Source organism: Elephantulus edwardii, unplaced genomic scaffold (assembly GCF_000299155.1).
Source record: "Elephantulus edwardii isolate Elephantulus edwardi_28Jun2011 unplaced genomic scaffold, EleEdw1.0 scaffold00012, whole genome shotgun sequence".
In the NCBI taxonomy this organism is placed as follows: Eukaryota; Metazoa; Chordata; class Mammalia; order Macroscelidea; family Macroscelididae; genus Elephantulus; species Elephantulus edwardii.
In genome coordinates, this window is record NW_006399762.1 from 2190346 (window position 1) to 2204750 (window position 14405).

At 35.2% G+C, this 14405-nt stretch overlaps 1 protein-coding gene across 1 annotated transcript in view; it reads right to left on the reverse strand.

The window, feature by feature from the left end:
* Nucleotides 1-6576: 6576 nt before the first annotated feature.
* FGF2 (fibroblast growth factor 2 (basic)) overlaps nucleotides 6577-14405 on the reverse strand; it is a 123720-nt gene continuing 115891 nt past the window's right edge. Inside the window, exon 4 of the mRNA XM_006881125.1 lies at nucleotides 6577-6762. Coding sequence (XP_006881187.1) covers nucleotides 6577-6762 — 186 coding nt within the window. The remainder of the gene's footprint in view (nucleotides 6763-14405) is intronic.

Consider the following 14405-nt stretch of genomic DNA (forward strand, 5'->3'; position numbering starts at 1 on the left):
TTCTACTTATTTATAGCAGCATCTGTAAGATTTCCCTATTTGTTAACTAGTTAACTAGCAGCAAGATTTTAAAAATTATACAAATCCAGTAGAGGTTTCTCTAATTCGTTCATACAGAATTTATTATCACATTAACCAAACCAAACCACTTCTATTCAATGAGCAGGAAAATATTTCAGTCACCACCTCCCTCCAAAAAAAGAAGGAAAGAAGAAGCTGGAGGAAAAAAATGCATGCAATGACAGGAAAAGCCTTTTAAATGCCATGATTAATTAATTGTAGTAGATTTTATGAAGTTTGCATGCGTTATGAGTGTGAGTAAATCAGTATGTATGTTAGTGAATAAAATGTATGTTAACTTTTTTCCTTGACTTTGTACTACAGTTAAAAAATATGTGGAAGTTTCCAGGAGGCCTGTCGGAGCCTGGAGAAGATATTGGTGCGTATCCTATGTATTTTTTAAATTGATTTGAAAATGTTTCAGAAATATAAATATTGACTTTCTTGCCTTATAAGGCCAATGACTAAGCTTTTTAAATTTTCTAAGTGTTCAGATAGGTCAGATAATTTCAGAGAAGTTACTTCAGGACTAATATAAACTTAGAAGTAACATTTATAACAAAAGAATTTATTTCATTAGTATAAATAATACCAGTAGGAACACACCACCTTTTGTTCCATTTAGGACTGCTTCAAGATTAATGCTTGGAAATGAGAAGGTTTGGATTTACATTGATAAATTTAAGAATTCTTTTGAAGTTGACTAAAGTTGTTGGTATTAACCTATTAGAACAAATTCTTAAATATTCAGTTACAGATAGATGAGTTTTTTAATAAAGATGTTGTCACCTAAAATTCATATAAGATTAACTCTTGAATGACCTTTAAAATAAGTATTATAAAATCTATACTAGACTGATTAAACCTTTGATAATTTTATTTTTTCAATTACAGAATACTGATGGCTTCATTATTTTTGTGAAAATTTATCTGGTAATTCTTTTGAACACTTGTAGACAAAACATAGTAAAATGTCATGTTGTTATTGTTGATTGCTGTCGAGTGCTGTCAAAGACGACTCATAGCAAACCTGTAAACAAAAGGCCTGAAGCTTTTCTATAGCTAAAGCCTTTCTATAGCTATCGTCATTTATCAAAGTTCAAAGAGTTTCCAGAGACATGCTGTTTAGGAAGTGGATGCCATTAGCAACTCTCAAATTTAAAATAACACCCTAAAGCAGTTATTGAGCTCTGTATTTAAGACCATAAGATATCAAATAATATAAGAATTCTTTGTTTCTGTTTTTGGAAGAAATAGCCAAAAGAATAAACACCAAATTTTCCTGTCTAGTCTTTAAAATATTATGTTAGAGTTAATTTTCCTTAATATAAAACAATAGACAATTCATTTGATACCAGTATTAGTTCTCCATAACCTTTCCCTCAATATATTGCTCCCATTCTCTTTAGTAAGTATTCATACATAGTTTCTTAGTTATTGTCAAATATTTTATTTAAAAATGTATGTAAATCTGAAACTTTATTTTTAAAAGTGTTATCATGATCAAAACACCATGTATAATATATAAGCAATTTATGGAAACCCTGCATTGCAACATACTCACAACATATCTTTCTTTTGGGTACTATTTACTCACTTTGCTTAGATTTCTGCTTATGTTTGCTAGGGAAACAAAAGAGGATTCTTAGAGGTGTAAATGCTAAAAGCTAAGGTCATTTATTTTAGAGTCCCTAATTGCCTCAGACAGTCTCTATATGATATGTGAGTATGTATTAACTAGTTAACTTATCATCTGCATCCTTGAGAGAAAGCAGTCCCATCTTGGGCAAAAAGCAATCTGCAAGAGAAGATTTATAGAACTTTTACCCCTAAATTTTGCCTTCTTAACATTTTTATTATATGAAGCTTCAGAATTTCAGGTATAGGCATTTTTAAGTCTCGTTAATGAAATATTTTTTCAAATATATATAATTTTTGGTTGAAATGTAAATTATAGAGCCTTTCTTTAATATGTTCAAACATTTACGAATTTGCTTCTTAAAAAAAAATCAGGTGTGGTTATTTATTTTATACAACTACCCAGCGATCAGAGAGCTCTGGTGGCTTTGTGGTAAGGAATTGTGCTGTCAGTGCAAAAAGTCTGAAACTTGAATCCACGAGCTGCTCTGAAAGAAAAGGATGGGCATTCTCCATTCATGCAGTTTACTGTTTCTGAAAACCTGCTGGAGGGTCAGCCATGGATTGGTTCCGCCCCAGCAGTACTCAACAACAACTCGCCTACGCAGAACTGTACATTCGTTTCAGCTGTGTGGAATTAAGATTACAAGAAAAGGATTCTGAGCAGCAACTGGAATTTACCCCATTTCCTGGAGGTCACATAAAATAAAGGTTGGCTTTCGATCTCATGAAATCATAAAAGTGATAGAGATGATAACTGACAGTGGAAATCAGAAAAATTGTTTATATAAAGACATTTTTGCTTTATAGTACAATATGATTATACATATTAAGAAGGAAGCCAGTAATTGAAGAATTAATTTCCTTTCTACGGTGTTGTGTCTAGGAAAGGAAATCATATACATCACAAATGGCTAGACATTCATATTGGCTCTTAAGTAGTAAACACAAGTTACCTGGGAAATATATTTGTTTTAAATTCTTCATTCTTTCATAATATTTGATAAAGGAATAGCCATAGTGTAAAGAAAAAAAATATCAAAATGGCCCCATACAAACTAGAAAGCCATTCTCAAAGCTTTAGTATAATATCCTAGGTATAAGGAAGTTATCTAAAAGGTCAAGGTTAAAAGTGGACAAGTTGCTACTGACAGTAAGACAATCGCCTGCATTAGCCAAAGGCCTGCAGAGCAGCTGGACGGTCAGAGACACTGGTGCAGTACAGTTAGAGAGCAGTACCCAGAAACCCTACATTTTACAAAATTCTTCCCATTATTTTATTGGATTTAAAACTGAATCCAATTATTAACCTGTCAGATCCAACTTGGCGGTGCACAGAAAAAAGAAAACAAGGTTTTAAGAAAAAAAAGACAAAAAACTGAATCCAATTATTAAATATTACAAACTAGAAATAACAAATATAAACTTGATTTCATTATTATCCTGCACTTAAACAAAATACCATAATTTCTTTAAAATTATTTCTTAATCAGCAGAAATAAAGAGAAATCTCTTTGTTTTTTAATGTTCTTCATAACTATAGAACAGCACATATTAATTTAGTTCATCTTACAGTACATTAAAATAACAAAGGCATAACAAAATAACAGACTTTTGTCTTGGTAAAATGTTTAAATCCATATCCAAGTCTTGAAGAGATTTTCATCTTGCAGCAGAGTGAATCTCTCATGCACTAGATACAAAAGCTCTGACTTGCACATCCAATTTTTAGTTCATTAAATTTTCAAATATTTCAAGTTGCTCAAAACTACCCCAGCACCTCTGATTTTTTTAATCACTTCATCCAGTGATTGCTAAAAAGGGCAGATTCCCTCTGGCCCCTTCCTGTGTTTATATGACATGAACAGTCAAGACACAGAAGATAACACAATACTTGATTAGTGGTACTAAGAGCTAAACAGGACCCCAGGGTCATTTTACATATAAAGAAACATTTGTATATATAGAAAAATTTAGACAAATAGTTAAGTAAGATTGGCAAATAACATAATATTACAACATTTAAAACTAATGACATAATGTGTGTGCGTGTGTGTGTGTGTGTGTGTGTGTGTGTGTGTGTGTAAACCATCAAATCAGATCTGACTGGTATAGGAGACTGTCCTTCCTTCTCCAGCACAGCATCTTGTATATTAGAACCCTGCACCTCTGGGAATGCAGTACAGCTTCTTACCACTAGGCCACCAGAGTTCACCTGACATAATCTTTAATAACAAATTTGCTTGTAAATATGTGTTATATTTCAGATTTCTTTTTCTTACTAAGTTTATCTTTTTAGAAACTAGCCTGTTAATTTGCTTTTTTCAATTTCAGAAGGCTAATTTCTGTACAAATTAATCTCTACAGGATCAGGCAGGGTTTCATTCTTTGGTTTCTGGGCTCACTATGAGTCAGGGCCATCTCGACAGCACCTAACAACAATAATATCTCAACATATTTAAACTGTGGGCAAATCTCAGTTGCACAGAAATTAAGCAAAGAATGAAAAAGGATCAGATAAATGTCTTCTATTGTTGAAACTTTAGTCTTCCAGAAAAGTTTGCGTCTTTCCAGACAGCTCTTTAAAAGGAAAACTAAGGTTACAGAGAAAAGTAGTGAAAATATCTACAGGCACAACACTTGAGAATTGAAACCTTTTTCTTCACTTCCTCATCTAGGCTAATCTTCACCAACAGGATTACTAAAAGGCAAAAACAATCTACTATTTCACAAATAAGCACAATAGAGGCATTCAAGAGTATCTGAAGGAAAAGTCTGCCTGTGGGCAATTACGATCCTTCTTATAAATACTTAGGAAGACAAAGGCATAACATCACAAAATTGGGGAAAGCCCATTTAGGGAGTGTATTTGGACAATTTAGAAAAAAAATAGCCTTAAAAAATTGCCTGAATGCAGTAAAAATACTGCTCCTAAAATGTACCTACAATTGGAAAAAATATGATAAAATAGAATTTTGTTGCATTCTAAAATTCTGTATGTTCCAAGTTCCTTGGAAACTACAGATAAATTATCATTTTGATGTTAGAGGAATAAACTGAACTTCTTTGGAATGTCACTTCAAGGAAAAGAAACAACTGATTGTCACTGAGTTAGAACCAACTCATAGCTGACCCTTCAGGGGGTGTCTGAGGCTATAAAATGCAGAGGGAGAGACTGCCCATCTTACTCTGAGTCTCTGGTGGGTTCGAACCACTGGAGAGATGCAGCCTTTTGGTTAGCAGAACAACTCTCTATGAACGACACTGTAAAAGAAGTGCCTAAAATTACTAGAGTACAATTTCACTGACAGCATAAGAGGGGTAGTAATTTCTCTTCAGAAATCTGCTAGATCCCTTCTGAGATTTCATACAAGATCACCAAGAGAGATTAGAGTCATTACAAGAATTCAACACATCCTGTACCTCAGTAGACTTTTATAAGGAAAATTAGCCTCAGATTCTCACTGCTGATATGTATAAGTTTAGGCAGTTTTCATGAATAATCAGGAAAAAGATAAACCAAACCTGCTGCCATCATGTCAGGATCGGCACAGCAACCCTGTGTTGAAGAACTAAACAAAACTGCCTGCCAGTGTCTCCAAGGCTGAAATCCTTTTGGAAGCAGAATGCCATATCGTCCTCCCCTGGAATGGCCAGCAGATTCAGATACACATTTTGACTAGCAGCTGAACACTTAAAATATATACAGGAATATTAACTGAGATCTGCAACATGTGCTTTAACTTTTGCTGCCAAATTTTTAAAATATATTTTTCAAAGTAGAGAAAGAAATCAGAAAGATGTGACCCTCAAAAATCTACAGGCAAATAACCCTGTAAATAACAGCCAAAGGAACAGCCAGTATTTTTAAAGCTTATCAGATATACAGTGGTAAGAAAATACTCTGGTAATATATATACCATTTCAGGATGTCCAGAAGGCAAAGACATTGTGCTTGAAAACCAGATTCTTAGAGTGGAGTTTTACATTTTGAACATTTAGCTAGTGATACTTTTAACTCAATATCTTTGATGAAGAAATTTTTAGGAATATGCTTCTTGTTGATTTGTACATCTTTCTTATGTAGGAGATACAGCAGTGCGAGAAGTTTTTGAAGAGACAGGTATAAAATCAGAATTCAAGTCCCTCCTAAGCATTCGCCAGCTGCACGCCAGCCCAGGAGCTTTCGGCAAGTCAGACATGTACATCATCTGCCGTCTCAAGCCATATTCATTCACCATCAATTTTTGCAAACATGAATGCTTAAGATGTGAGTGGATGGATCTCAATGATCTAGTCCAGACTGACAACACAACTCCCATTACCAGCAGAGTTGCCCGGCTGCTACTATATGGATACAGAGAAGGATTTGACAAGATTGATCTGGCCATGGAACAATTCCCAGCAGTGTACACAGGCCTTTTCTATAAACTTTATCACAAGGAACTGCCACAGAATTACAAAACGATGTTAGGAATGCACTGAATTCACATTTGCACGTTTAAAAATTTTTACCTAAAATTTATATGTAGATTATAAGAAGAAATGAATGCTTTGAATAATTAAATATCTGGTTTTAATTTTCTAAAGTACCTTTTATGAAAGAAAATTTGCATAAATATGTATATTTTAAAATAAAGTAAATATGTTATAAGACTATATATCTAAGTAAGCGTCACAGGTAAAGGAAATGCTATATGGAAAAGGGAAAGTCTATACATTTTCCGAGAATTTTTGTTTTTCCTTATGTAGGCATTGGGCATTTTATTGACGAATTAAATGGGGTCCAATCAGTTATCCAACTGAGCAGATAACTATGCACATTTCTAAAATGTACCTCTTCTTTCACATGAAATAAATTCGACACTGCCGTTGTCATCAGCTCTTGGCAGACATTGGAAGGAAAAGTATAGCCTTCTGTCCAGGTCCTGTTTTGGGTCCAAGTTTATACTGCCCCGTTCGTTTCAGTGCCACATACCAACTGGTGTATTTTCTTGACCGGTATGTATTGTAGTTATTAGATTCCAGTCGTTCAAAAAAGAAACATTCATCTGTTACATATTTCTGAAAAAGAAAGGAATAATTAATTGTTACATTTACTATTACACTTCTCATCTAAAATGCTCATTACCCTCAACTAGTTTGAGCGGACTTTGGTTTATCAGGGTAGCCCAACTGAAAGCAGACCATAATTTATACCATACTAGCTCTTCAGAATACTAAATAGAAGCATGATATTCACAGAAGGAAAGTAGGAGTAGTCCAGGGAACATTTATTCTCCAGTTGCTACAAGAAACAGGTCAATTATTAAGGAGTGCTAGGAGAACAAACAGGTTTGTCCTGGAGAAGGTGAAGCCAGAATGCTCCTTGGAGTCAAGGATTCTGAAGCTTTGTCTGACATACTTCGGGCATGTTGCAAGGAGGGTCCTTGGAGAGGGACATCATGTTTGGCAGAGTGGAGGGGTGGTGAAGGAGAGGAAGACCTTTAATGAGATGGATCGATTCTATGACTGGAGCGGTGGGAATAAGTGCGTTTGAGATGGCTAGGTTGGCACAGGATAGAACAGCATTTAGAGCTCTTGTACATAGGGTCGCTATGAGTCGCAAACGACTCGATGGCACATAACAACAACAACATTAAGGAGTGAGAGAAGACAAAGGGCACAGGAGCAATATGGGGTCAGACTTGTAATAGTCCTTGAGTATGGCTTTAAAGGGACCCCTACAAAGAGTGGCCCACAAGGCACACTCACTCAGAAAAGCTTAAAGATAGGGCTTCTGGTTAGGTATTTATAGTCCATCCATACTCCTCTCATACCAAAGACATTACTAATCAGATCAATTTTACTTTTATCAGAGTTCTACTATAACAGTGCTAGAAAATTAATACTTGGTACTCTTCCTATGAAGAAGAGGAGGAGTTTGGTTATAAAGAATCCTTATACTCATGCAGAAGTAGAATTAACTTCCTAAATTATAACTAATTTTTCTAGTGACTAGAGTTTCTCAGGAATGAAAAAAGTAGCTTTAAATTATAGAAAACAGTTAATACACAAAGCCACAAGATGAAGAACTGACAGCTTTGAGGGCGTGTTTCATTGTGATGTTCACAGGGTCACATAAGCTGAGACTGTCTTGACAGCACCTAACACCATCACCATAAAAACCCAAATTATTAGAATATTAATTACACAGATAATGGAAATATAAGGAAAATAGAAGATACTGATTTCTATCAGACTTATAGGCAATAAATGACAGCCCTTTTATTTCAGTTAAACCTATAAGGAAGAAACTTGTGTTCAAATAGCTAGCCCTAAAATAAAATAAAAAAAAAATAGCTAGCCCTGAGAATACTAGTACAATTAATTTGATCCTAATAGGTTGTTACATTATTTAAGGTTCAAAACTTACTTTCTTAAGCCTCTGCTCCTTAGCAAAGATTGAGAGGTGGAAGGAAGAAAGATCAAAAAAGGAAAACCCTTTTTTTTTTCATATTACAACTATACACATAGATCAGTTGAATAACTTTATTTAAACCCCTCTAGAAAATTACATAAATGTATACACATTCATCTACTTATAAGGAAGCCTGGTGGTCAACTAGATATGTGCTGCTCTACTAACAAAAAGTCAGCAGTTCAAACTAGTAGCTTCTGGGGGGAAAAGAACTAGTGATTTGCTCTCATAACGATTACTGTTTAGGAAACTTTATGGTGCATTTCTGCTCTCTCACATAGAGTTTCTATGAATCGGAAAACGTTACAGCATGTGCATCAATGTACATATGTAAATAGAAGGTGTATACACAAATATAGTATGTAAACACATGATTTTTATATTAATAATTATACCAGATTCCAACTTATTTCTAAATACTCAAATCAGGGAACTTCAGGTTGGGAAAACCCATGTTTAAAATACTTGTACCTTTTCCCAGATTCTTTGATTCGAACATAAGCCAAAAAATGGCACAAACTAGCATTAACTAGGATTAATAGAAAAGCATTAGAAGGAGTGGCATCCACTTCCTAAACAACATGCCTCTGGAAACTCTACAAACTTTGATAAATGTCAATGCTTATAGAGGGGTTTCAGGCCTTTTGTTCACAGGGTCGCTATGAGTCGTGCTTAACTCGAAGACAATCAACAACAGCAATATGTAAAGCAATAAAAAGAGTTTGCACAATAACTAAAATAAAGAAAATTCTGACAAAGCCTTAACAGTGAACAGCCATCTAAAATCAAGCTGATGTAAGGCCTGAAACTTTCCATCTAGAGGTAAGAATTCTACTAGAAATTTAATTTACTTTAATATTTTGACCTGTTAATTAAATATTAAAGAAATAATACAAACATCTAGATTGCCCAATATGTTCATCGCCTTCGAGTTGAGCATAACTCACAGCGACCCTATGAACAAAATGCTTGAAGCCCCTCTACAACCACTGCCATTTATCAAAGTTAATAGAATTTCTGGAGCATGTTGTTTAGGAAGTGGATGCCCCAACTGGAAGCAGACAGAATTATGTTTCTTGTCTGACTCAAATAAATCATAGATAGTTTTACAGAAAAATATTTACAGGAACTTAGCTGTATTACACAGAAGGCTTCCTTATGATTTATGACAATTCAAATGTAATAACAATGAGACACTTAACGGAACTGACTCATAGCTGACCCTCCAGTGGGTTTTCAGAGACAGTACTTCACGTGGGAGGAGACTGCCCTTCTTTTTCCTGTGGAGCACTTGTAGATTTGAACCACATACTTTTGTATTTGCAGCACAATTCCTTGCCACTAGGCCACCAGAATTTCCTTAGGATAGCACAGATACTCCAAAAACAGTACTATATCTTTCATATGTTTCTATGTTAACTGAAATTAACCTTGTTTTATATTATTTGGTAATTTCCATGTCACTTAGAAACACCTCCTTTTTTATATTCCAGATATAGACAGAAAGAAATAGTAAAAAGTTAAGATGAAAAGTCATAGTGATCAAAAGGATAACATAAAAGGTCTACTAAACACCATTTAGGACAGTGACTTAATTTTCTGGGGTTCTGTCAGCTTTCAGAGTACCTTGGCTACCTGGTACTTTCCACAATGCTTGTCCTAATATAGCTCTTAACCATGCCAGTAATGTTCCCTCTTTCAGCCAATTCCTAACATTTCAGAAAAATTAAATAGTACCAAGGACTAAGTGGATGCATCCTGGAACCCACAATATTTTTCTTTTCTTTTTCCAGTGGTTACATGTACCTTTAGAAAGCATGGGGGAGGAAAGAAAAATTTGGCATTTGTGCTAAATGTTCAGCCATGAAACTTTACTACTTGTCTTGCACTTAAAAACAAACTACATTATTTGTTTAAAATAAGTAGTTGGACCATAATTCAGTTCTGGATAAAATCAGATATTTAAAAGCTTAATGTAATTACAACATTGAATTTTCTCTGTACTAAGTTTACAAATTGTTCTTAGTATGATCCTACTCTTTATATTCAAATTGATGCAATAGAATGTTTATACACATATTTACATAGGGCTTTTTCCCTATTCTTAACGCGTATCTACTCACCATCCCAAACAGAACATACATACATACATACATACATACATACATACATACATACATACATACATACATACACACACACACACACACACAAACCAACCCGTCAAAAGAGAAACAACATTAAACGGGGCACAAATAACTGACCTCTACAGAGTTCCTACATGTGCATGTGGTTCGAACTCATAGCTGCTAACTGAAAGGTTGGGGTTCAAGTTTATCCAGAAGCAACTGAGAAGAAAAGCCTCCTGATCTACTTTCAAAACATCAGCCCCTGGACATCGCACGGAGCACAGTGCTGCTGTGACACACTGAGCTCAACTGGAATTCAAACTGACTTAACAATTTTTAGATTTTTTTTAACAACTTAAGACAACTTGTTCCTTCTTTCAAGACCTCATTTTACCTTAGCCTATGAACTGAAAAACAACTTCTTACTTCTCAATTATTATTTGTTTTCATACACATTATCCCATTCAAATATCAAAATAATCCATGACATAATTGTCATTATGCTCATTAACAAAAATTAAATTTCGGGGCACTTGATAACTTACTGTTTGAGATTGTGGACATTCTTAACTCATGCATCTATCAGAGACACTACCAAATTGACTTGTTATTTTCTTGACTTTTTTTTTTAAATGAACAGTTTTGGAATCCAGAAGAACAGATTCCAAATAATGAATGCATTTCTTCAGGCTGTGCATTTTTTTCCTTTCCATTACCTGGGATATATCAGTGAACACTCAGATTTGTGACAAGCAAATTCTAACTGGGAGAGTCACACAAAAAACTGTAAGAATATGGAATAATAATATTATATACATCAAAATATTATAAATGCTATGAAGTAAGAAAAGCTGAGCAATGTAGGGAAAAGATTAGATTGTGTGGTTCAATGAATTAAGTAACAGGTCCCTTCTATCAGAGCCTTTTGTTTTACAATTCTGTATTCTTTGTCTAAATTTATGACTTCACTGCAAGCAAGTTATTTATAGACATTTTTACACTGTTGTTGTTGGCATCCACTTCCTAAACAACATGCCTCCAAAAACTCTGTGAACTTTGATAAATGTTGAGAGTTGTAGACGGGCTTCAGGCCTTTTGTTCATAGGGTTGCTATGGGTCGTGCTTGATTTGAAGGCAATCAACAACATAAAGGAGGTAGAATTAAGGTGACATATGTCATGAAGCCCCACCCTTATAGAAGGTTATTATCCAAGTTGCCACCCCTGGTTCTTCTGTAAGTGTGGTTTATAGCCCCGAATGAGATCCTGCATGCTTCTGGGAAGCTCAATCCTTGTTCACTTGGGATATATTGTATCTAACCTAACAGCTGACAACCAAAAGCCTTAGACTACAGACAGAAGACCTATCAGCAGCCTCTTTGATCATCTACTGCCTTGTGAGTGATTTCCCTGATGTTTTCTTTAGCTTCTATGAAACGTTCCATCAGATAACTGAACTCAAAGGTACAAATGGGAGTGAGAGGGCTGAGGGGAGGAGAAATAAGTGATTTCAGAGATGATGGAGTATGGTACAGCAATTTGGAAAAGTTGGACTTTGAAATTTGGTACATTTTCAACCACTGGATTATACAGATGAGCTCTGTATTAATTATTGTAAAAGAAATTATTCATGACGGTTGCAATATTAAATAAAAGTCAAAGTTATGATAGGCTAAGAAAGCAGAATTTGAGCAAATGCTTAAATGAGGTGGTACACAGGCAATAATTACACAGGAAAGAAGAGCATTCCAAGCAAGGAAATGGCCTGTGACAAAGTGATTCAGCAGGATCGTGCCTGGAGTCTTTGAGGGACAGCAAAAAGGTGAGTGTGGATGAAGTAGCTGGTCTGAAAAAAAACAGTAGGAACTGAGGTCAGAAAAGTAATGAGATGGGAAAGTGAGCCAGATCATGTAGAGATTTGTAAACGATTTGAAGTATTTGGGCTTCTACTCGTACAATGGGGATCCATTATAGATTTCTAAGCAGAAAGGTGACTTTGATCTGTATATTCTGGTTGCAAAATCTATTAAGGGTCATTGGAATAACCAGAGGAGACAGCAGGAAGCTGTTCAGTAGCACAGATAGCTGGCATGGTGGCTCAGGGCATGTGATGGTAGAAGAAATGGTAGGAAACTGTCTGACGCTGAATGTATTTAATAGAGTCAACAGGATTTCCTAACAGATTGTGTGTGCAGTGTGAGAGAAACAGAGGAACCCAAGAAGTATATGTTCTGGAATGATGAACTTGCTATCAACAAATATGTGAATGGTATGACTGGGGACTCTGGAGGCCTATGGTAAGAGGCTGTGCTGTAATACCAAAGGCATGTGGTTCAAATCCACCAGCTGCTCCCTGGGAGAAGGACGGGTAATCTCCTCTCCTTCAGTTAACTGTCTCTGAAAACCCACCAGAGGGTCAACTATGGGTCATTTCCAATTCAGTGAAAAACAGTAACAACATTAGTGGGAACAGGTTTCACAGGGGGAAATGAAGAATTCCATTTTGGACATGCTCAGTTTGAGATGCCCATAAGCCACTCAGGTGGAGACAAATAAAGAGTTAGATCATCAAATAAGAGTTAATAAAAGGCACCTTAGAAATAGAAATTTGAGAGTTGTAGACATATAAGCGGTCAGTGAGAATTTGGCGTAATATGACTGTGAGCATACTAGTTAATTTCTATAGAAATTAATCTTAACCTGTACCTGTATGATTCTAGTCATAAGCAATTTCCCCCAAATTCCTTAATATGTAATATTCTTAAATATTTCAGCAAATCACTTCATATCCCTGACTCTAACTTTCCTTATCTGTAAAATGAGATGGCTGAATTAAGAAATCTCAATTCCTTTATATCCAAGGAAGAAAGACTTAAGAACTAGAGGACAGCCTCCACAACTTCCACATCTGACCTCATTTCACTCTTACTATTCCTTGGCCTCAATTCTGGTCCACTGCTAAATTTTAGATTTGAACCTTATGGTTGTTTCTCTGTGCTCTGATTTTAGGGTTGTTTATTCTTTTACAGTACTTTGATTTTGCAGTTTTGGCTTATAAGGAAATTTGCTCAACATGAATCCAAAAACAGTTTTGCTTACACCACTTCTGAGAATTAAAAACAGACATGATGTAAGTATCAATGCTGACTATTTGAAAACAAAACATAAGACACCAATGATAAGTTAGGAGTAAATGTAATTTTAATATGGTTATATATAAAGATTGATTTCCAATACAGTAGTAATTCTTATTAGGTGGTAACTTTTATACTTAATCTATTATTTTCTTTTTCAGTAATCTATTACTAACTCATAGCTGTTGATACAGAATCAACTAATGCTAAACCTCCACTGGGTTTTTGAGTCTGTAAATCACACAAGAAAATTGTCCATCTTTATTCTGCAGAGCTACTGTGAATTTGAACCACCAGTGAGGTGTGGTCTTTGAGTTAGCCTTACAACCTCTTATATATAGACTATGACATTAGAACCCTATTCATAATTATAGTATGTTGTTATATACCGTCAAGTCTGAACTGACTCAAAGCTGATCCTCCAGCAGGTTTTCAGAGGCAGTAAATCTAAGAGGAGGAGACTGCCCATTTTCTCCTGTAGAGCAACTGCGGTAGATTTGATCCACTTGCCTTGCCTTGACAGCATAGCTCCTTACACACTAGGCCACCAGAAACTGCCATAATAATATAAAGTCTTCTTCAATTATAGCCTTTTTTCCCCTGAAAAGTATAATCATTCTGGATAACAGAGCTCTCAAAAATCTATCCTTCTTATTTCACTATCTATGTGCATGTAGATTTTATTGAAGACCCCCTCAACTCGGCTTGCTTAGTGCTAAGGAGTTGTGCTGCCAACCCAAACTCAGTTATTTAGAATCCACCAGCTAGCTACTGCATGGGAGAAAGATGGGCAATCTTCTCTGTAGCCTCTGAAAACCTACTGGAAGGTGAGCTATGAGTTACTTCTGATTCAGTGGCACACAACAACTAAGAAAGCTATTATATAGCTTGGAAATATTCTATTCTACTAAAATTAAATATATACCTTCAGAGGAGATAGTTTATTTTTCATATTTAAGTATTATAGATCAATATTGTTGTTGTT